At 44.2% G+C, this 24,192-nt stretch overlaps 1 protein-coding gene across 1 annotated transcript in view; it reads left to right on the top strand.

Moving 5' to 3' along the window:
• Window positions 1-2,914: 2,914 nt before the first annotated feature.
• LOC147642259 (E3 ubiquitin-protein ligase APD2-like) overlaps window positions 2,915-24,192 on the top strand; it is a 66,882-nt gene continuing 45,604 nt past the window's right edge. Inside the window, exons 1-3 of the mRNA XM_086804457.1 lie at window positions 2,915-3,518; window positions 21,969-22,075; window positions 22,174-22,296. Of these exons, the coding sequence (XP_086660583.1) occupies window positions 3,242-3,518; window positions 21,969-22,075; window positions 22,174-22,296 (507 nt within the window). The 5' untranslated portion in view covers window positions 2,915-3,241. The remainder of the gene's footprint in view (window positions 3,519-21,968; window positions 22,076-22,173; window positions 22,297-24,192) is intronic.

Here is a 24,192-nt window from a genome sequence, read left to right as displayed (position 1 = left end):
CTAGCAATCCAAATGTGGCTATCACACAGCTTGTCATCCCACTCGCGAGGCGGCATATCAACCATCATCTCACCAACCATGCCAGTGGCATAGGTGCGAAAGCTATCACACCCAGGCAAGTTATCAATGTCCACAACACTAGTTGAGCTCGATATCTCAACAAACATTGCACAAACTAGCTAGTTATATGTTGTTGCTAGCTCTCGTAGTACAATCTGCACTACATTATCCATGGCTTCTACAAAAACCATAATATCCAATACCTTCATGTAATAATTCTAATGTGTGTGCACTGCATGCTAGCTTGTTTAGGTTGAGCCAAACCGTCCAAAATCTATTATTCTCTTATTGACACACAAAGTCTCATGCAATGTCCAAATCAAGATGAGGGATGCCTAGGTTGGACATGCATGGAAAGTGACCATACAAACATAATCTAACCAGATTTGGGGACTACCATAGTGAACCATTGTTTTCGAACATAAGAAATGACAAGATGCAAATTAGTACACAATTAAGTAATACTGGAAGTGGCCTAATAATGAGTAAGTAAGTAACTTGTTAAATCCTTGACTACAACATAATAATGAGCAAGTAACTTGTTATATCCTTGACTACAACCTAAAAAATGAGTTAGACTTTCACGAAGAAAATGAAAGTATGGAGGCTAAAATGTAAAAAGAGCTAAGAATAGGAAATGTGATCAAACTAAAAGCTCAAAATATGGATGGGTCACTTGTTGTGATAACATAACCATCACTTTATAGTTATGAATGCAAGGTGGTCTAAGTTTCATGTTAGATTATCTTCTCTTTCAAAAACTTATGGTGAATTTGTTTTCTTTCAAACTCTCTACTATTGGTTCAGAAATTATTATAATAAGGATCCAATTTCTCTACCCTTTGGTCGGGAAATTGTTATAATATCAGCCCTGACACACCAAGAGAGAAATGGCATTTGTTATTAAAAAAAGTAATTGGGAGTAAAGGTTGGCCCCAAACCAGCAGCATCGATTAGAATATACTAAAAATTAGTGTGTTGCAAGGATAATGTTTATATGCAACAACCACAATGAGAAAAATATATATATGTTTTACATTTTTTTTAATAATGTGCATAGGTTAAACTCTTGGTTGCAACAATTGGGGGTCAAACCCATGACTTTTGCGTTGGGACTAGAGGGTGAGAAAGTTATAAAAGATATTTACACTCTAGAGAGAAAATGTGATGCATATGCTTTCATTGTGTGTGTGTGTGTGTGTGTGTGAGAGAGAGAGAGAGAGAGAGAGAGAGAGAGAGAGAGAGAGAGAGAGAGAGAGAGAGAGAGGAGCATTGGTAACAATGGTAACCTAAATTAAGGTCTAAGGGGAAATGCACAATCATGGTGTGTGATGTAAATGATATATGATATTGTGATTGATGGCTCTTAAGCCACAACAAGTGGGACTTCTTCTACAATAACATACACTTCTAGCTTGCATTTGATGTTAATGCGCTTTGGAAAAAGCAAATTTTAAGGAAGTCATCACTGCATACACAAAACAAAGAAAAGAAACACCCATTCTTTTGATGTTAATAGTCTTTGGGAAAAAGTAAATTTTAAGGAAGTCATCACTGCATGCACAAAACAAAGAAAAGAAACACCCATTCTTTCCACCAAGGAAAAAGCAAATTTTAAGGAAGTCATCACTGCATGCACAAAACAAAGAAAATAAATACCCATTCTTTCCACCAAGGATGGAAGTCTTGAGGCTTAATTTTTTCCCAAGGAAGACATCTCACTGCATACATAAAACAAACAAAAGAAACACTCTATTTTTCCACCAAGGATGGAAGTCTCGAGGCCTACAAATCCTTTTCAAGGTACACAACACAAGTCGACACAAGTCTTGCTCAAAGCTTGGAAACTTGGCAAATGACTCTTGGTAAATTAGAATAGAAAAGAAATATGTAATGTTAAGAAGATAATTTATGATCTTGATTGATATATAGATGAACGAAGGGCATCTATAATATTTATCAAAGCATTCATGTGGTGATTTATGTAGATTGGTCAATGGAGATGCCATCATGGTAGCAAGTGAGGAGGTGACTTTGACTCATTAGCTAACATTCTCATCACTCATCAAAGGTATGGAAGGAGTGATGTAACTTGTGGTAAAGAGAATAGTGTTTTTTGAGGTTGAGACACTTGTAGGTATAAATTATCACTCCATGCAAGGTGGCTCACTACTTTTGGACTTGATTATGAAGGAAGGGAAAAGTAGAAGTACCCTAGGCTTTGAGCTACCTATGTTGTATAAATCATGCGAGAAGAAAAATACTTTAAGAGCAAAAGAGATAAAAGATAGAGATTAGCAAATGGGGGTAATCATACATCTACAATGTAAAATTATATAAAATTTACACTAGGCCACAATGAGGAATATTACAAAATCCTTCCTTTTATAGGCGTAATAGTAAAATTATAGGTTGTGAGATTTACTTGCATGCAAGAGGTAACAATGAATATTAAATGTTAGGTGGGAAAAGAGGAGAAGATTGGTAAATGCTCTTAAATTTCTACACCATGAGTCATGACTTGAGGAGAAAGGAGGTGCACTTCTTTTTTTGAACTATTTGAATATATAAGGGTGTATTTCTATATATATCTTTCTTCTTTTTTTGAACTAGCTGGAATTAGAAAGTACAACACAACACACATAACCCATGCGTGCCACCGCTTGATGCAGAGTGGATAGAGGTGTTGCTTGAGAGTCCCAAGGCCATGGGTTCAAGCCCTCTATATATATTTCTTCATCACATAGCTTTCCATATTGTAGAAGTAAGCGTTTAGAAAATAAATTTTAAAAATTATAATTCTATTATAAAACAATCAATATATATATATTTATAATGTTTTAGTATCTTCAGTCTTCAACTGTTTTAACCAATTTTTCAAGCAACATAATAAATTGAGAGGAGTGAAGACCCACTTAGCTATGAAAGATACGCTAACTGAACAAGAAAGAGCTCTCCAAATTTGAAAGAAAGAGGTCTTCATACCGCCATAGCCAAAAGAACATGTTAAAAGAGGACAAGCCAAGCGAAACCCTAGTTTTGCAGACTCCTTCTTGAGCCCGCCATAGCCACCTCTACTTGAACCTGTGAGAGACACCTAGTTTAAGAAACCCGAATATGATTATCCCTGATACGTCCTAGACAAGGGCTTTGGAAGCTCCTTCTGATCTAGCCTGTGGTAATGCCGGAGAAAGAGTCAGAAAAAGAAATGACACAAGGTTCTGGCTCCAGCTTTACCTTCCACAACAATGGGTATCCCTTTGGCCATGGGAGCGTGAGCTTGGATCGTCAAGCCTTATCTGCCACTTCGTCTGCGAGGTTGTCTTATCCTTCGACACAGGCTTTTGTGGTCCACTTAAGCCGTGCAAACGCGCCGCGCCGAAGAGGGTGCCTCTGCCGCAACAGAAGATCTATTCTGGGCTTCTTCTGCATCTTCCTGGTTGCAGTGCTATTTACGGGTTCTGCCACTTCTCTCTCAATCCGTGGTTCTCTGTTCTTTCTTACTTGTATATTCTATCGCAGATGTTTGCTTTGCTTTTTTGCATGGAATCAAGGTCTTTTATTTGCTTGCCATTTGCCATCGTGCTTGCATTTTTGTGCTTGCTGATATACAGGTCTGACATGCTAGGAATTTCGTCCTTTTACTACAAACTGGTTGCAAGGTCTGATTACTCTGTGTAGAAGGATCGCAAGGGTCTTGTGACTGATCACATCTGTATTCACCTCTTCCTGATGCAAAAGAATTGCATCATGTCCGATCATGTCTGGTTCACTGTTCTTTTTATGCAAACTGATTGCTGCAAAGGTCTTACCATGCTCCAAATTCTCCGTTCTCTTTAATGCAAAAGGATTGCCTCTGATCATGCTGGTTTTGTGTTCTGTGTCCTGAGTTATAACCATCCAAACCCCGAGTCTACAAGAGGATGCTTTAGAGAGAGGCTGCTTTATTCTCTCTCTCTCTCTCTCACTCTTTCACACACACACACACACACACACACACACTCCCTTTCTTCTCAAAGCCGAAGTCTCAAGAGCCAAATTGAGGGGTAAAATATGTAATGATAGATGTGTGTTAGTTGGCAGGTCCAACTGTAATGGGGATCGCATAACTTGGAACACTTACCATTAACTTATTTACTAACACTTAAATGACTACAAGATTTTAGCCACACTTGAACAATCCATTACCATGAACAAGGCCAAAAGAGACATCAACACCATCAACTCCATGCTGGGGCCGACAATGCCCCCCCCCCCCCCCCCCCCCCCCCTTCCTTCCCATCCCCCCCTCCCCCGGCCCCCACGTCACCTTTTAGGTATTTTATTACTAGAAGGAGTATTTATCTTGTAAAGATTGGGGTCGATGCTGAATCTACAATGTTCCAAAGCCTCAATCTTCAGGTTTTCAAGTCTCCATCAAGCACATGTGGTTAATGGACCTTTGGGCCATTCCCAAACCTGTGGGTTCAACGGGGGATTATGGGCCCGGTTAAGGAGGTAGCCTTTTTCACCAAGAGGATGAAGGACCCCTCTCCTCAACGAGTTAACCACACATACCTTTGCTGACTCGAGGGGCCCAGTTGATGAAAATAAGCTGGTTCCAACTGGAGGCCGATCGTTTCACAGCCAGTCCGGAAAAGTACAAACCCTGTTGCACCAGGGATTAGAGCAAGCATGACTTGGTACGGGTTCAGCTGGAGGCTACACGTGTGGCAGCTAGTATGAATAGCATGGGCAGCAGGTATAAGTACTGTATGGCCTGCAACAGCAAGTGCAGGGTGGTACGGGGTGCAGCAACAGGTATGGAAGTCACAACCAGCAGCAAGCTTTAGGTACAGGGGTATGGGCTGCAGTATGGACTGCTATGGAGGGTACATGCTGCAGGTACACTGTATAGTAAGTACGGGCTGCTGTATGGAAAACATAGGCTGTTGTAGGGATGGTTTGTACCTGCAGTACGGCTGATGGCTGTAAGGGCAAAGGGGGGTGCCTTCTGTCCAGATGGCTGCAACTCCAAAGAGGGGGACTGCTTGGTGCATGTAATTATGGCCACTCCTTTCTTGTAAGGAGTGGGTAGGCCATCCCTCGCACACCTGGTGCCTAGCATTGGGCTTTGATATCTTGGAAGTTGGCTCACACACTTGGTGGGCTGGACTCAGTCCCCTTCTCACACATAAAGTTGGGTGCCTGGTCATCATAGTGGTTAGGAAACGCGTTTCCTACAGGGAAGGAAACTTGGAAACGTTTCCGAAACGTTTCCTTGTAGGAAACATGTTTTTTTCAAGCAAATTTTTTGACCTTTTTTTTTGTCCCAAAGCTAACGTTGAAATCTATGCGACTCTTTTGATAAAGTTTTTTAAGTAGTGTCATGTATGGTTTCTTTTTTGTGGCATGGAATGATGGATGATTGGATCATGGACAGTGGACCATGGTCTATGAATCATGATCATTTGACATTGATGATGGATGATTATATGGTTTTTGTTAAATATGATTCAAAGATTGTAGGCTTCAAATTGATGTTTCCATGTATTCTATGCATTTAGTGTTATTTTTACATATCTTATAGAGGATATATTTGAAATTTTGTACATGCAAAAACCCGTACGTAGGAAACTTGTAGGAAACTTTGGGCTGATTTTACGAAACCTGTTTGAAACTTTTAGAAACCCATTTCAAACAACCGCGTAACTACTATGCTGGTCATCATTTGGGTCCTCAGTTTAATAAGTTGTGTGTCCTTCATGAATTTGCTGTGAACCTGTCATACACAATAGAACATAATTTTTTGTAAAGTAAAAAGAGTCTTAGGAGATAAACTCACCACCTACACATAAGAAACAATGTGTTAGGCCCAAACCATATCATGCATACCCATCCATGTGGGGTGCCAAGTTGTCTTATTCTGGTGGACTCTGACTCGGGCAATAAAGCCGGTCAACGTCCATGCCAGAAAACAGGTTCATGCGTGCATGCCACATGCAAAACAATTTATGGATAATGCACTATGCACCATTGTTTGGGCAAACTCCCATCTTTCAACAAACAAGTTCATGCGTGCATGCCGATGTGAACCTCTTTGTGCCCATGTAGGAATCCATCTACAAAATATTGGCAAGCTTCATCTCTTGGTATGAATATAGGTGCATGTGAAGGCCCATTCCTATTACAGCCCGTTTCCACATGGTTTATTTCATAAATTGTGATTGATCTCTTGCTGGTTGTCAATATTTTCTTGGACCAATCGATGCCTTTGTGCTCCGTCTCTATGGCGTGTTAATTGAGGTATCTTGACTTTGTCTTTATCTTCTCGTGCCATGTACCTATATGCTTCCTTACTAAGACTAGAGCTGGCCTCAGCTGCATCTTGCATTTAGCAAAGTAGCCAATTTTTTGATTTGGCTTGTTGTCGAACCAAGCCATGAAATGCTCAAGATGCCTTCTGAACTTTAGCAGAAAGTGCTTGCATTGTTTGTATTGTTTTTATGCACTATTGCCATAGTCACATGAAACGGGAAACGGAACAAGAACGACAAGGCTATCGGAAACGGAAACAACTTAATCTTGGAAATGGAAACGGATAAGAAACGGCTTCTTGGAAAGAACATAGTTATATTTTGTATGCAACCTTAAGAGTTTTATCAAGAAACCGCACAAAGGAAACGAGAAATGGGTGACATTGGAATCAGAGTTTCCGATCCAATAGGCCCCGAAACGGAGTTTCCTTGTGACTATGACTATTGCACAATGAGCTATGCATTGTGCAGGAATGGCATTTCTTGAAAGCCACCCCCATTAGACATTCCTAGCTCTTACTTATCAATGCTAATTCAATTTCTAATTTTCATTAGTACTCTATTATGCTAAAACCATGAGTTTAAGCCATTTCTACACTCCATAGCTTGCTCCCATGTTGGATTTCCACAATTGTTTGCTCGCAAATCACCCACCATCCATGGGGCATAGTCTTGTGGCTTTTGTACTTGGCATGTTGTTGACCTTTAGGCAACTGAAACTAACATGAATCGGCTAACTTTGACCTCAGTGAAGGATGCATTTGCTGTCCACACAGGCTGCCCTGGCCCCTGCTGCACCAGCCTTGGCCGCCTTTGTGAGATGTGTTTGCCCTTCCTAAAGCTGCCCTGAAGTGTGTTAACTTGCAACCTGAAGAAGACTGTTTTCCGCTCTTCAGGCTGCCTAATGATGGGTGATTTTCTCTAGATGATGACTTTAATTAATGCTCGACTTTGCTCGACTTTGGAAATCTTAGGAATGGCCTAGAAACTCTGATATGACTGAAAAAAACTGATTGCTACAGCAAAAACGCAAACTCTAATGCAACACCCTAGCTTTGTAGAACCTTTTGTTGCTTGCTCTGCTACCAATGTAACATGAGTGCTTAACTTAATGGAGATTAACACAAAAACACAGATTAAGGTGTAGATTAACGCAACTCTCCCTATGCAATAGTAAGATAGATGTAGTAATCTTTTACTAACATGGATGAATATTTACAATGATTGCTGATGATGAGATGATGCTCACGTTATGTCGGGTGTGTGTTAGCAGTCATCTCTTGTTTGTACAGGGAGGGCCTTTGTTGTGGGTGTGCCTGCCCAGGAGCTTGTTCTATATTTTCCCCATTTTTCCATATTTCTCTCTATTTTTCTAGTCGTGGGGGCTGTATTTCTCTGGGCAACTGCACTTGTGCTGGCCGACTTGATTTTTTGTTGGCCGACTGCATCGTCTTCAGTCGTGGACATCTCAGGCTGCTTGTCAGCTGTTTTGACCTGGCCCACCAGTACTTGAGGGTGGTATAAATACCACCCTCACCCCCACACCTATTTTTGTATCGGTTTCATGTGTATATAGCAGAGTTTATACAGCTTCTCTCTCTCTACACTTCTGCGTTTTGTTCTCTACAGCACTTGTCTTATTTTTCCATTGTGCATTCCGACATCGTATCAGAGCCCCAGGTGGCTTGAAGCTTGGAGACAGTGGGAGCTTGAGGATTTGCTGATTTTTGGTGCTGATTGGAGATTTCTTGGGCTGTTCGGGACTTGGGAGATCGGGTAGAAGGCGGCCATCACTGTTCGACAGCCACCTTGCATATTATTTGCAGCCTCTTCTTCATTTTTTTCCCCACCCACCCTCCCTTCACAAGACCTTTTTTTTCCCCACCCACCCTCCCTTCACAAGACCTTGTGAACCCTTGAGATGGTAGATTTGCTTGAGATGGCTGAGAAGCACGTGAAGATCCCTACTCTCCCCACATTCCTGGTGGATTGATAGTTGGACGAGACCAACTACGGCATCTGGAAGGTAATGATGGAGTCTGTCTTGGAGTCTTATGACTTGGCTGATTTCATTGTGGTTGATGTTCCACGGCCGGAGTTAGAGGACGGGGAGCTTTTACCCTCTACTCGGAAAGAATGGGAGGCTCAGGCACAGTTATGGGATCGTGTCATAGTCAGAAGGGACGGGGGACGGTAACGGGGGACGGGGACGGGAACGGGACGGGGGACGACCATATGTAGGGAACGGGGACGGGGGCAGGAACAACACTTAAAAATTACTTTGTCAGTACCACCAACTTGCCTATACGGGCAAAGGTTGCATGTCCATGGCTATGCACCACCTCCATGAGGGGATGGGGTGTGATTGACCTCATTCCACCATGTCCATCCCGTCGTCCTTCTATAGGTAGTTGGAACTTGAAGAGTCACTGCCACGAGGAGGATGCCATGGATGATGAATGCCTCCTTGTCACCTGACAGCTTGAGAGAGAGAGATAGAGTGAGTGAGGCTTGAGCCTGGAAAGTTGAGGGAGAACTTGAGTGTGAGGGTGGGTGGGGGGGGGTTGTGTGTGAAGCTTGAGAGAGTGTGTGTGAGGGAGAGAGTGTCTTGAGAGGCTACAGCTTGCTTGTGTGAGAGCTTGAAACTTGAGACCTTGGCCCTTGAGGCTTGCCGCCGCTTGAGGGAGAGAGAGTGTGTGTGTGTGTGTGAAGCTAAAGCTTGAAGTGTGAGAGGGAGTGTGTGTGTGTGTGTGTCGTTATAGAGAGGGAGGCAAGAGAGAGGCCAAGGTCCAAAGCTTCAAAGGCTCAAGGCCTATGGGCCAAGGCTAAAGGCCCATGAAAAGCCCCTCCCAAACGGCCAAAAAAAAGGGTAAAAAATGTGACCATTGCCCAAACAGTAACCTGCAGCGTTCCCATGCAGTCGTCCCCCACAACCATCCCCTCCTGGATCCGTCCTCGGAACGCCGTCCCTTGTGAGGGACGCCCAGTTGGGGACGTCCGTTCGTTCCCGTCCCATAGTGTTCCCGGGACGGCGTCCCCCCGTTCCAAGGGTCTGTCCCCTCCGTCCCCTGTGACTATGGATCGTGTCAATGCCCGTGTGCGTTCGTTCATCTTCCTTAATTGCACACCACAGGTGATTAATCATATCAAACATATGACGCTGGCTAGAGGCATTTGGCAGCATTTGGCTTCTCTGTATAACAGGATATCACCCATGAAGTGGATTTCCTGGGAAGTGCAGATGCGAGTGATGAATCCTGCAAAGTCTTCGACGATGCGGAAGCACATCAACAAGTTATAGGCTCTTCAGCAGGAGGTTCTTCGGACTGGGAAGGAGATATCTTTAGAGAACATGGCCATCACTTTGCTCTCTCATCTGACCTCTCAATATTTAGCTTTTTTCTCCTCTTTGATCACCAGTGGCAGGCTCAACACCATCACATGGGAGGAGCTTGTGCCTATGGTCTTGGATTAGGAAGAGCGTTTTATGAACCCTCCACAAGGCGGAGGTTCTGAGGCCTTGATTGGCCAACGGTTGAAAGGCCGTCATAAGAGCAAAGGGAAGTCTTTATCGGAGAAGTGTTCTCAGAAGAAGCCCGATTCAAAGTGTAATACTTTGAAGGCCGAGTGGACCTGTAACAATTGTGGCGAGAAAGGTCACTATTGAAGGAAATGTCCTTAGCGGAGTACCGAGGAGAGTGCTAATTCTTTAGTTGCAGCTGCTGCCAAGACTCCAGCTTTTCTGCACTTGGAGATTTTGGACATAGATGCTTCATCTTCTTCGAGCAGGGAGGCAATTGGTTTCACTGCCAGGGATACTCGGGAGTGGATTCTCGATAGTGGTGCTTCCAGGCACATGACTTCTTCTCAAGAGTTATTACAAGATCTTAAATGGCAGTCAAGTCGCATTTTCATTGGTGACAATTCCACTATATCGATTCAAAGTGAGGGCATGATGGAGATTATTCCCAATGGCAAAGAGGGGAAGCATTCTTCTCGTGTTCTTTACGTCCTAGTACTTGGTTTTTATCTATTGTTAATGCATGAGGTTTGAGGAGCATTCTGTTGCTCTATGGGGCAAAGAAACAGCCAAGTTATATGGGAAGGTGGAGTGGAAAATGGTATCTACAAACTCTCACCACTCTCTTCTCTGATACTCAGATTGGTGATTTGTGGCACTTTCGTTTTGGCCACTTGAATGTGGATGCACTGCGGTGGGCTTTCCGAGACCAGATGGTGTTGCAGCAGGTAGGGACGGTGTAGTTCTTGCATTCGTGGTAAGCAGCACAAGGAATCGTTTTCGAAGTAGGCTACTAGGCAGGCTTCGAAACCTTTGGAGTTGGCACACACACTTTTGTGGACCTATGCAGACCCCATCCTTGGGAGGTTCTTTGTACTTTATGTTGCTTGATGATTGTAGTAGATTTACATGGTTTACTTTCTTTTCCCCAGAAGGACTAATTTTCTTTCCCAGAAGGATTAGTCTTTTGCTCGGTTCAAGGAGTGGTATGTTATGGTGGAGAAGGAGTCTGGATTGCAGGTGAAGACTCTTCGGGCTGACAAAGGAGGAGAAGTTGAGCATAAGAACGGGACTGTGGTGGAGATGGCGAGGACGATGCTAGAGCATCGTGATCTTCCTCATCCACTTTGGGGAGAGGCTATGACTACGGCTGTCCATATCCTCAACCGATCTTCGGCGACTTCAGTACCAAAGATGACTCCATCTGAGGCTTATTTTGGCAGGAAACTGGATGTCTCCAATTTTTCGTGTGTTTGGGAGTGATGCTTATGTTCACATTCCAAAGAAGCAGAGGGGGAAGCTTGACTCGAAGTCCCAGAAGCTTGTATTTGTGGGATATAACTCTCTTTCCAAAGGCTACAAGTTATATGGCCCGGAGTGGAACGAGGTTGTTGTCAGCAGAGATGTTGGCTTTGATGAGCATGGTCCAGCTTCCACTGTTGATGAGCCGCCACTTCTTAGAGAACCAGATGAGTATGAGGATGATTCCCAGTCTATTGTTCCAGCTAGATAGCCTCAGTCAGTTGTAGAGGTTGAGCCCAAGGTTGGAGATGAGCCCTAATAGTAGCAGGAGGCTCCACGTTCTGTTCGAGTACCAAAGTGGTTGTTAGACACCATTCGCCAGTTAGGTGTTACAGAGCTTCCCTCTGAGTGGACCACAAAGGATAGACCTCGAAGATCGCACAGAGTTCGTGACAAAAGTGATTCAGAGGAGCTGTTATAGGTAAACTATGCTTTGATGTCTCGTATCATTCAGGACAAAGAGCCCACTTCCGTGAAAGAAGCTCTTTCTCAGGAGACTTGGAAGTTGGAAGAAAGCCATGCAAGTGGAACTGGATGCCATAGAGAAGAATAAAACTTGGGAGTTGGTTTTCAAGGCCGTCAAAACGGTCGGTCATTGGTGTCAAGTGGGTCTTTAAGACCAAGTATACGTCTGATGGGCCGGTGGACAAGCACAAAGCCAGACTTGTGGCTAAGGGCTATGTTTAGCGGCCTGGCATCGACTATGAGGATACCTTTGCAACCGACAGCGAGGATGACTACTGTAAGCCTAGCGGGGCGTGCAATGATAGACTCAACCACGTGTCCAAGAGATAAAAAGATAAAGAGAGAGAGGGGAGAGAGAAAAGGGAATGGGGATCTTGCACAGTACACCACATTGAGCGGGGAACAGGCCTTGCCTCCTTTTAGGAACAATCCATGGGCACGTTGGCCAGGATCAATACAATCAATGAATTTAAAACAAATAATTATGCCAATGTAGGATATCCAAGTCGATGTCGATGTCGACGTACAAGATCTCTGATGTCGAGCACACCACGTGGATGACCCACAAGTATCTCTCACCGGGCTAGTACCAAATCCAAATCCAAATCCAAGTCCAAGTCCAAGTCTAGATCCAAGTCCAAGTCCAAGTTCCATAACCAAGTTCCATGTTCATGTCCAAGCTTCATGTCCAACCTATATGTCCAAGTTCCATGTTTATGTCCAAGCTTCATGTTCCATGTCCAAGCTTCATATTCCATGTCCAAGCTCTATGCCCAAGTTCTCCATGTCCAAGCTATATGTCCAAATCCAAGAAACACTCGCTCATCCCATGAGTAATCTCCACAACTCCTATAGCGTTGTCCATGAGGAAAACCATGGAAAAGCTCTTTCTCGCAAGAAAACTAATATAAACCTGTTTTAATGGTTTTTGGGCGATAAAAACATCCAAAAAGCAATTTTTAGGGTTTTTGGAACAGTTTTAGGGTTTCTGAAATTTATGTCCGTACATGCGTCCGTATTGCCCATGCATATGCCCATCCAAGTCTAGGGCTGACCGTACATCTGAAAAGCAAGTTGGAGACTTCATGACCATAATGATGGCCACACACTCTCCACTATCTCCTTCAATCTTGAATGATCTTGTTCATGGTACTACAAGAGAAGTCCAATCCTTTTTATACTTGTAAGAGACCTTGCTTTTTGCCAAAAAGCCTTCATGCTTTTGCTTTGCCTTTTTACGCTTTGCTTTTCTCTTTTTGCATTTGCTTTTGCTCTTTTTACTTTTATTAATAAAATGTTCCTCAACTTTTGGTGCTTTGCTTTTCTAGCTTTAAGGCCTTGCTTTTTGGCTTTAGAGATGCTTTTTGAGAAAGCGCCTTTTAGCTTTTTGGTCCGGCTCAGTCTCCTCTTTCCAATGGTGCCCTTGGCTCGCGGTCAACCTTGTTTGACTTTTTGTTTTTTCTTGCTTTTTGACCAAGAATGGTGCTTTTTCTTAATCAAACCTTATGGACCCTGTCCCTATGTCTTCTTCCACCTGTCTGCTGTCCGGGCATGGATTTCATTATGTGAGAGAGCTAGGAGGGCCAAATAGTTACAACTTCAATTCGGACAGTTCTTGCCCTTGCCTCTTCTTATAGCAGTGACCCGTATATCAGATGGATGTAATTGTGTTCCTTAATGGTGACTTGCATGAGGAGGTGTATGTTGAGAAGCCTCCACGCTTTGAGGTTCCGGGATCAAAGGGGATGGTTTACAGGTTGCGGAAGGCCTTGTATGGTCTTAAGCAGGCTGCCAAGGCTTGGAATCAGAAAATTGATTCCTTCTTTCTACGGACAGGTTTTCAGAGATCAGTTTGCAGATCCTAACTTGTATCTCTTTCGAGAACGTGGTTTGGTCACGTTGATTATCCTTTATGTGTGTGATATGCAGTGGAAGTCTTTGTATTGGAGGATCCTGTCACACAAATGCTCACACCGTCTTCTGTATCCTGAGTTTCGTGAGTTTAGCAATCCACTTTAATACTTCAAACTTTAAAGAGATATGAGAGAGAGATATGAGAACTGTACACCAGATTGGGTCCCAAATTACCCACTGAAGGGCCCCCTATCCCGATAACGAGATAGTATTTGCTTTATTACTTTAGAGAGAATGACTGTGGATTGTAGATAAGCCAAACGCAAGATCTCAGAGGATTTGAAGCCTGATTGAACTGTACACGGCTGTAGAAACACCTCAATGAACTGATCTCGAGCCTATGCACTCTTCCCAAGGGGCTGCACACCTGAGGCTTAGAAAGGACTGCGGTAGACTGTGCTAAGCTATGTAAATATGCTGAAAATGCTTATGAATGATATGTTACCTTCACCAGATGACTGTAGCATGTATGGATGATGCACAGAGGGCGGAGGCACTGTTGTCGGGCTGAATACGCAAGGTAAACTGCTGTAGAACTGCAAACGCAGGACTGAACTGACCTGAATACCTGCTGGTGGTATCTATTCTCAAACACAGAGGGTACCTACTGAACTGGGACGTGAAAGAGTGCTGTATGCAGGCGCCTGTAGGCTGAAAGGACAAAACTGCTGTGTTAGGGTACAGATGGCTGCGCCTGAGGGCTGTAAGGACTGTGGTGCTGCGTTAAACTGCTAGGATTGTTGAATAAGACTGCTGATGTGTTGCGTTAAACTGCAGGGACTGGTGAGAGCAAAAACGCAAGCTTCAAGGGTGTTGAGAGGCTAACGCAGAAGCTCCAGAAGGGTTGGATTAGTCTAGGCGGGGAATGCTCGTAGTGCTGAGGAGGAAAGCTCTTAGCACACTAAAGACTGAATGAAGAACTAAGCCCTATGCAAGCCTATTTATACTAGATAGGGGTTGGTCAAGTTGGCTGGTCATAATTTAATAAACTTTATGTTTATAAATGACAATAAATGCTAAGTAAATACCATAAAATATGGAAAAAATACCAGATAAATCCTAGTAAATTCCCTAAGGTTTCTGGGATGTTCTAAATGATGCACAGGCATATGAATGCATATTATACAGGATGCAAAGTGCTTTCTGATGCAAACCCTAAGGCTTCTATTGACTCTACATGCATGAATGATTCTCTCCAAGTGGGTTAAGGGACTTGACTGACTGACTGACCGGCTAAGGCTAAGGAATGACCTATGTAGCTCGTGCTTGACTTATCCTGGACTGAGGATGTACAATGGGGTCACGACGTATGACAAATATCATCCTACTGGGTTCTAATAATGTACAAATGTTGCACTGCTGATGATGAGCCAGTTTGTTACCAATGCACTGAGTGCAGAGTGCATGTGACATTCCTCTTGCTTAGCTTGGCGGCAGGTTCATGGCTTCCAAGTAGTCCGCCAACAACTGGGGGTAATCCTGGAAGAACTCCTCGTCTAGCCATACGGCTTCGTGGGTATCTCGATCTCGGAATTTCATATAGAACTGACGTATCCGTCGACCAGAACCATGCTTCCAACGATGAAGAAGGATCTGCTCGGGCTCAATAACTTCTGCTTCGTCTACCACGTCTGGCTGTTGTTCATCTGACACATCAAACACTTCTGGACCAACATATGGTTTTAGCCAAGAAACATGGAAAACATCATGCATTGTCCAACTGGTAGGCAACTTTAACTTCATGGAGACATCACTTAACTTTTTGACTATTGGAAAAGGGCCAAAACTATGGAATGAAAGCTTGGGACAATGTTTGTCCACTTGTTTCATGATGCACTGAGAGACCCAATCTCGTCTAAACTTACATGCCTCTGTGAACTGAATAATGGCCAGGCTCAAAATTGAGGGCCAAACTAGGTTGAGTACCAAACTCTGCGGAATCGACACACTGATCTTCTAAGTCTTTTCCAGAGATGTTGAGAATGGTAGACTCCTGACTGGTCTGGATGCTGGTTTTTCTACTAAGAACATCTGCTACTGGGTTATGTTGACCAGGGATGTACTTAATCATTCCTCCAACCTGTTGGAAGAGCTGACTTTGTCTAGTGTGCTGAGCACTCCACTGGGCACTTGGCATCATCGGGAGCCACTTAAGTGCTTGGTGGTCTCTGGTGACTGTGAAAATGTGTCCATAAGGAACATGTTTCAAATGTTTGAGAACTGACTGTTGTTCTAGCTTGCCCTTGAAAGTCTTGGAAAGACAAGAGGGAAACTTGCTAGGAGGTTCTACTGACTGTGGGATACTGGGTAGGAGATCATCCTTAAAAATGTCTGAATGAGAAAGGAGATTTGCCAACTGAGGGACTGAAGATGATGAGACAGCGGTTATTGATGAGATAGAAGCTGTCTGAGCATAAATCAATGCTCCTTTTGCTCCCTTGCACATAGCTCCTCGGGCTTGGAGATGAGAAATCATAGGAATGCCAAGAATACTTCTATTCCCCCGAATCATGACAAGCTCAGGAAAACCTTTAGAGATGATAAAGGTGTCCTGCCCCCAATTGGGAATAGGTTCATACTGACGAAACCACTGGATTCCTAAGATCATGTCACATCCCAAAAGAGGAGCGACAATGAAATCTCGATGAAATGAGGCCTTTTGAACTTCAAAGGCAAATTGCTGTGCCTTCTAGGAAATGTGGGTGGGGAGACCAGGTGTAAACCCATCTACCTCCAAATGATAGGGCACTAAGGTACAACTCATGTTGGTAGCCAACTGGGGAGAGATGGCGTCCTCAGAACTGCCCATGTCAAAAAGGATGATGAACTGTTGGCCCTTGGCAGAGCCATAAGCTCGGATGAGGCTTTTCTGTGTGGCTGTTGCCTCACCCTCCTGCTTAGCATCAAGTACCACGGATGGCATGGAATGCATAGAAGGTAAGATCTGAACTGCATTGGTGGTAGTAGGCGGGTCTGGAGGAGCGGGGGATACTGCGGCAACTGTGGCAGAAGGCTCTTTGGAGGCTTGCTCCGCTTGCCTTTTTGGACAATCCTTCTTACCATGCCCAATGGTATGACAGAAAAAACATCGATTTTCTGACTGATACTGTCTTTGCTCCTTTGGAGGAAGATAGCCTCCAGTGGTGCCTGCTTGAGCCTTTTCCTCAGGGGTCTTCTTAGGCTTGGATTCCTTACCCCCTGAACTAGGATTGTATTAAATTCAATGAAAATAACACTTTTAAAATAAAACAATTTCCATTATGCATCTTTCTATGCATTGAAATTAATTTTAATAATTAATATCAGTGATATCCATGCATATTCATAGGTGAATATGTACATGGAGTAAATTAGAATATTTCTTTTAGAATGCACAAACGGTGGGGATTACTCTTTTGGAATAACATAAAAATAAACTTTCTTTTCCACAAAATTCTAGAAAATTTTGTCATAACCTCCTTTGTATGGCTGACAATTTCTCATTTTTATCATTCTATTTCCAACTTAAATTAACCCCAATTAGATGAATAGTGTCTTTAGAAGACAAATTACCCTTCCCCTGTTGGGTTTTGGTACTAGACTGTGATGACTGCTTGGGCTTGCCTCCGTTCATCTTCATTTCTTCATTCTGAGCGAGAGTTAGAGCCCGGTCATATGTACTTGGTTCAAAGTTACGAACTGTGAACCGAATGTGAGTCCAATCCACGAATGAATTGCTCCATCTTGGCCTGCGCAAATAGCCCTAACTGCTGTGCTAAAGTAATAACCTTACCGGAAAACTGAAGCACTGGGGATCCGTTCTGTCTGAGTCGATAGAACTCATCTTTCAGACCGGTCATGTACTGGGGCGGGAGAAATCTGGTCTTCAGGTCATGGACAAAGATGTCCCAATCAAAGGTTGTGACACCTGTGGCCTGGTCTGTATGAATACTAGACCAATGCTGCCACCAAGTGACTGCCTCACCAGTGAGATGGGGAGCTGCTAAGTGGACTTTATCTTGTGGGTGTGTGATCCTAGCTAATGGAAAATGAGCATTAAACTGATGAATAAATTGATTAACTGATGAATGATCACACTTACCATCATACTTACTGAAGTTTGGTTGACTGCGAATGACGGTGATGGATGCTGCTTCGGACTGCGGGCTGGTGACACCTATGACTGGGGAGACTGAGGAGAGCTGCTGATACCTCAAGTGTATGGCCTCCTTTTCCCGTTGGTGCTCGAGTAACATACGTTCTCGATCAAGCTCACGTTGGTGTTCCCGAGCGGGGCTGAAGGCAGGGAATGCTCCTAGCGCTGAGGAGGAAAGCTCTTAGCAAACTGAAGACTGAATGAAGAACTAAGCCCTATGCAAGCCTATTTATACTAGATAGGGGTTGGTCAAGTTGGCTGGTCATAATTTAATAAACTTTATGTTTATAAATGACAATAAATGCTAAATAAATACCATAAAATATGGAAAAAATACTAGATAAATCCTAGTAAATTTCCCAAGGTTTTTGAGATGTTCTAAATGATGCACAGGCATATGAATGCATATTATGCAGGATGCAGAGTGCTTTCTGATGCAAACCCTAAGGCTTCTATTGACTCTACATGCATGAATGATTCTCTCCAAGTGGGTTAAGGGACTTGACTGACTGACTAACCCGCTAAGGCTAAGGAATGACCTACGTAGCTCGTGCCTAACTTATCCTGGACTGAGGATGTACAATGGGGTCACGGCGTACGACAAATATCATCCTATTGGGTTCTAATAATGTACAAATGTTGCATTGCTGATGATGAGCCAGTTTGTCACCATGCACTGAGTGCAGAGTGCATGTGACAATGTGGATGATCTCATTCTCACTAGCGGTCATGTGGAGCACATAGCAATGACGAAGCTTGCCTTGTCAAAGGACTTTGAGATGACCGACTTAGGCTTACTCCATTTCTTCTTGGGATTGGAGATTTGGTAGACCTAGAGGGGGTTCTTTGTTTCTCAGCAGTGGTATGTTCATGAGCTGCTGGAGACCTTTGGGATGGAGAACTGCAAGCCTATTTCTTCACCGATGGACCCGAACACCAAACTTACGTGAATGCTCCTTGTGAGTAGGTTGATGCCTCTCTGTATCGGAAGCTTGTTGGTTCATCGATTTGGTTGCTGAACACCAGATTTGGACTTGAGCTTTCCTGTGGGGTTGTTGAGCTCATTCATACAGACGCCTTTGAAGACTCATTGGGATGCAAGATTGCGGATCTTGCAGTATCTGCAGGGTACGAAGGATCTTGGACTCTTCTATGACACTAGAGGGGGAATGACGGACGGAGTCAGACTCCAAGGTTGGAGTGACTCAGATTGGGGAGGAGATCCAAACATGAGGAGATCTACATTAGGCTACTGATTTACCCTTGGCTGAGGAGCTATTTCATGGAGCAGCAAGAGGCAGCCAACTATTGCCTTGTTGTCTACAGAGGTAGAGTATTGGGTTGCTTGTGGCGCTACAACTTGCTTGTGAGGTTGTGTGGCTGCTTGGCGAGATTGGGTTTCCACAGAAGGAACCCACGGTCATCGAGTGCGATAACCAGAGCTGTGTAGCCATTGCTCGGAACCCGGTCTTCCATGCCCGGACCAAGCACATAGAGATACAATATCACTTTGTTCGTGAGAAGATTTTGGCTGGTGACATCTTGCTTATTTATTGTTCGACGGAGGACAATGCGGCAGACCTCTTCACGAAGTCTCTACCTCAGGCTATGCTCCGGCAGCACTCCAGCTCACTGGGGTTGGTTCCACATCTAGGAGCGGAGAGGGGGTGTTAGCAGTCATCTCCTATTTGTACATTGAGGGCCTTTGTTGTGGGTGTACCCGCCCAAGAGCCTTTTCTATTTTTTCCCCATTTTTCCATATTTCTCCCTATTTTTTTTTGGTCGTGGGGGCTGTATTTCTTTGGCCAACTACACTTGTCCTGGCCAACTGGATTTTTGTCCTGGCCGACTTGATTTTTTGCTGGCCAACTGCATCTTCTTCAGTCTTGGACATCTCAGGCTGCCTGTCGGCTTTTTTGACCTGGCCGACCAATACTTGAGGATGGTATAAATACCACCCTTGCCCCCGCACCTATTTTTGTATCGGTTTCATGTGTATATAGCAGAGTTTATACAGTTTCTCTCTCTCTACACTTCTGCGTTTTGTTCTCTACAGCACTTGTCTTATTTTTCCGCTGTGCATTCCAACAGTGTGGCCTATCTTTCGGTTGATATTTAGAGGTTCTAACATCTTCAACATATAAGCTTGCTCTTTGGAAGATGGAGATTTACATCTGGATCTGGAGGAGCTTGTCCATCTCAGCAATGATGCTCATTTCGAAGAAATGGTGTATCTTCCATTGGTGGAGAGCAGCCACATTCACTTCTGTGCCGAGAGACATGCTCATCTTAATATCTTAAAGAGCAACTTCTCAGGCTCTTAAGCAAGTCTTAGCACCGAGACTATTAGAGAGACAGAAAGGGAGTCATCCAGGTGGTCTTGATAATTGAAAGAGCTTTGTGGATACCACTTGTTGAACATAGTTGCATCCAAACTCGTTTCAAACAATATGAAACTAAAAAAATGTTTGAAAAATGTTTTGCACGTTTGAAACTCTTTTTTTTTTGGCAGTTTTCTTTAAAATTTAAAGTATGTGTGGCACAGGTGTCAAATCCACCTGTTACTTGAAATCTGCACGACCATACTTGCTTTGTGCTGCCACGCTCCAGCTCGTGACAGCGTGCAATGCTCCTTCTTGCTTCCAAATGCCAAAACAGTGACCCGGGTGTGCTTATAAAGGTGTATTGCTGAATTTGTGGTGATTGTTTGATGTATTGTATAATTTCTGCTATCTAGGCTTGAAGCTCTGCCAAAACAGTATTTTAGACACCCTCCCTTGTATGAAACCTTCAAGAAACTTTCATGATTGTAGGAAATGCATTTCGTACAACCTGGGTGTGTTTATAAAGGTGTGAATTGCTGAATTTGTGCTGATTGTTTGATGTGTTGCATAATTTCTGTTATCTTGGCTTGAACCCCAACCAAAAAAGTATTGGAGACACCCCCCCTTGTATGAAACCTTCAAGAAACATTTCATGATTTTTGAAATGCATTTTGTACGGAAGGTTTGGCAACTATGCACTTGCAAGAAGAATACTTAGATAGGCTTCACTACCAGTGGGGCTGTTGAGCCCTTGCACGGCTGCTCAAAACAGAAACTTTTGGGGGGAGCTGGCACATGACTTCACCACAGCCCATGGATGGAAGCGGCTTGGGGGCCAGAGAAGATTGCATGGTAAGAATCTGAGGTCACATGTGGCTGTTCGGTGTCTGGACTTGGCATGAGGCCATGTGTGGCTGTCAAGACTAGGCATGCTGGAATGAGAAATTGAAAAGGGTGGGCATGGCATGGCATAAAGATGTCAGGACAAATATGCGAAGGTGCAAATTGGTGTCTGCATGCTGTGCACCACCCACATTGTGCAATGTCCGCAATCCTGCTTGGCCATTCATATGGTGTGAAGCCACCCTCTAGTGCGACTTGCCAAGGAGCTTCTTACCTAAGAAAATAAAGAGGCCAAATCAAGAAAGTTGCACAAAGTGAAGTCCAGATCCATTCACTGTCACAGCTTACCTGGAAATAAACATGATTTAGGGGCCGGATTCTGGACAACTACCAGGAGCGACAAAGGGTTTTTTTGCTTGGCAAGCTGAGAAGCTTAGTAAAGTTTTCTAAAGAGACCTATGGTCAAAGTAAAACATGATTTCTATACATGCTGTCTTTGGGTTTTAAATACTTCAGCCCTAGTGACTTTGTTAGCACCCCAAACTTATAGCAAGGTTGAGTCAGAGAAGATGCCCTTGCAATGGTCACTTGACCCCTTTCAATGAGCAGGCATTGTTCACTGCTCCTCTCTTTGGAACATGATATTAGATGGGACACCTCTACAGCTTCTGAGCTCAACAGGATAGCTTTGATGTTGGTCTCATATGGCATTATCGGCTTCTTGACCAGTGACCCCTGTAGTGATTGCTCATGGGCGAAGGTTTTGCTGTTTTTCTGGATGACTCCCTATTCTCTGAAATGATTCATGGTATTTGTTTGTATTTTATGTTTTATTTTATTTTGTTGTGGATCATAAATCGAATATTAAAGTGTCAGATCCACGCCCACTTCTAGGCAGTGTGGTGCTATAGCCACTTGGGCAAGGGCTCTGCTGACTGTTTTCCAAGCATTTATCCTGTATTTCAAGGGTAATGCATATAACTCGATTGTTTTGCTTTTAACCTACTAGTGCCAAGGGTTCGGTACTAGGTTGATTTTTAGCCACTGAGCGTAGTAACTAATTCAAAGGTTTGGAGGAATCTGAGTTGTTTGTTTATATAATACTTCAGGATCATTGTGGTTGCTATTGAGCTTTTATGCGACTCAAAATGTGGAGATGGGGAGGAACTACTCCCATGTATTTGCAACAAATTCCTTGTTTGTCAGGAGAATTGTCGTGAGTAGTTTTTGGGTACTTTGTTCCCTTCCGTGAAGGTGATTTATTATCATATCGCCTTTGCATACTCATGGATCTTGGCATTTTCTTTTCTTCAGGTCACAAACAGGTTGCAAAATAAAGGACCGGTCGTTTATGGGTTCTCAGCAACTCCAGATTTGAATAAAGAAGTTGATTGGACTGAGGAGCATGATGCCATCATCCCAAGCAATGACCACCAGGTATAGCTTGTTTTTCTTCCTCTTTGACTAGTGTGGGAATATCTTTTTTTGATTCCCAAGAAAAGATCCTTCATTAGTCATAAGAGAAAAGCATCCGCAAAGAGTGAACTACAGAACTGCTCTCATGTGGAGCTAGACATATACATCCATCGATGAAGGTATAAACTGAAAAATAAAGAGGTACGGCTCCCTCTCCAGCTGGCTGCTCTTGCAGGGAGGCAAATTGGTCTGTTACCCCCTCTAGTGAGGAGACTCCATTTGCGTAGGAAGGTTTCATGATAATGCTGCATCCATTCCGAATCACTTAAAAGGCACTCCCATCGTCCCTGCAAGGTGTGGATGATGTCCAACCAAATGGAGCGGATCGTTGCCGCTCTGCGAGTGGCAGTGCCATCAATGGCTTCTCTGCATCTAGCTTACAAATATGCCAAGCAGAAATGCTGTTGATGATCTCCCATCAGTGGCAAACTCCAAACTAAGGGGATCAGATGTTACAGAAATCACTCGTGTTATTGGAATTACATCTCTTATTTTATATCAGGGACGCCTGTGAGTGCTGTGCCAGTGGGTATGTGCAGCTTTATACGATGGTGGCCTATGTCTCAAGACAACGTTGGGATCAATTGATGTGATGGGACCGAGGAGGCGGGAATCATAGAGATATGAAAGTGGGTGAGCTGTAGGGTGAGGCCACTGTCCTCGTCCTCAGAGTAGATCCGTGCCGTCCTATGTAGCCCAAGCAATTGGGACCCAAGTAACAAAGCGGAGGGTGCTGGTGAAGAATGTGAGGATCCTCCACTAAACCTGCTGGGCCTTTGGGCAGTCCCAAAGGCAATGTGGTTGAGTGATGGTCATGCCACAATCGCTAGCTAGGTGCCATCAGCTTAAGCTGCAATGTGCTAGAGCCAAAGGAAGAGGATAACCTTCTAAGGCTAGAAGCTATCCCAAAGCCTATGCCAGTAATTTGGGAGAAAGTTAGAGAGTAAGCCTTGGGCCTGCCAACGGGCGGTAGCAAAAAATGCGCTGTTCCAAGTGAGCCAAGTGCTGGAAAAACGGGATACCATGATTCCATGGGGCCTCCGGATGGTAGGTTGGGTCCCTCCAATGCCACTACTTTGGTTCCAATTGAAGGCGGGCCAGGGGGTGGCTCTAGTAGCCAAGTTGCATCATTTGCCACCTTCAGACGGCTGCAGTGTCATATGCAAACTCTGCATCCAAGAGCTCCTCCAAGGTGCGGATGGGCAAGCTGAGGCCTTGAAGACCCATGCTGTGTCTGCAGGAAGCTACCCATTGCCTATGCACGATGAGGAAGAGAACAGGAGCCAGGGGGAAGCCCTGACGCACCAAGCGAGAGAGAATAATGTACCCTGTGGGCACCTTAAATGAGGACTTGGCTGTGCGGCAGTCACCTCCCAAAAGGCGAAAATGTTATATAGGATGCTCCTATTTGGGATGAAACTTGTCTGGGTGCCGTGGATGCGATTTTGAAGCCGATCGCCTTAGCGAAGATTTTGTAGGCCATGCCAATGAGGGTGATGGGGCACCACTGGCACACCTCAAGCTTGTTCTCCCCCTCTGCCAGCCTTCATGCAATCCCAGTGTCACTAAAAAGAGGAAAACTGGAAGCAATCCTTGCCCGTGCATTTCTGGTGAGGAAGAGCCTTCTCCAGATCATCCGCTGAGAAGGGGGGCATCCAGTGGTCGCTGAAGATCGTCACATGGCTGTCCGCTGGTGCCGCCACACCCTCTGACGTGCCTGCTCCTGAGATGAACAAAGGGGTCTACCAAAAGCAGCTGGGAGTAGAAGTCAATGCCACCATTCCATTGGGCCCAGGCAAGTGTGGCGCACGCCATCCTTGCGGTGGTGAGGGTGTGTTGAGGCGAAGAATTCTCCTG

The sequence above is a fragment of the Cibotium barometz genome, chromosome 1 (genome assembly GCF_041138505.1).
Source record: "Cibotium barometz isolate CiBa-2024 chromosome 1, ASM4113850v1, whole genome shotgun sequence".
In the NCBI taxonomy this organism is placed as follows: domain Eukaryota; kingdom Viridiplantae; phylum Streptophyta; class Polypodiopsida; order Cyatheales; family Cibotiaceae; genus Cibotium; species Cibotium barometz.
The sequence above is the reverse complement of the archived record's forward strand: the minus strand, read 5'-3'. Positions and strand labels throughout refer to the sequence as shown.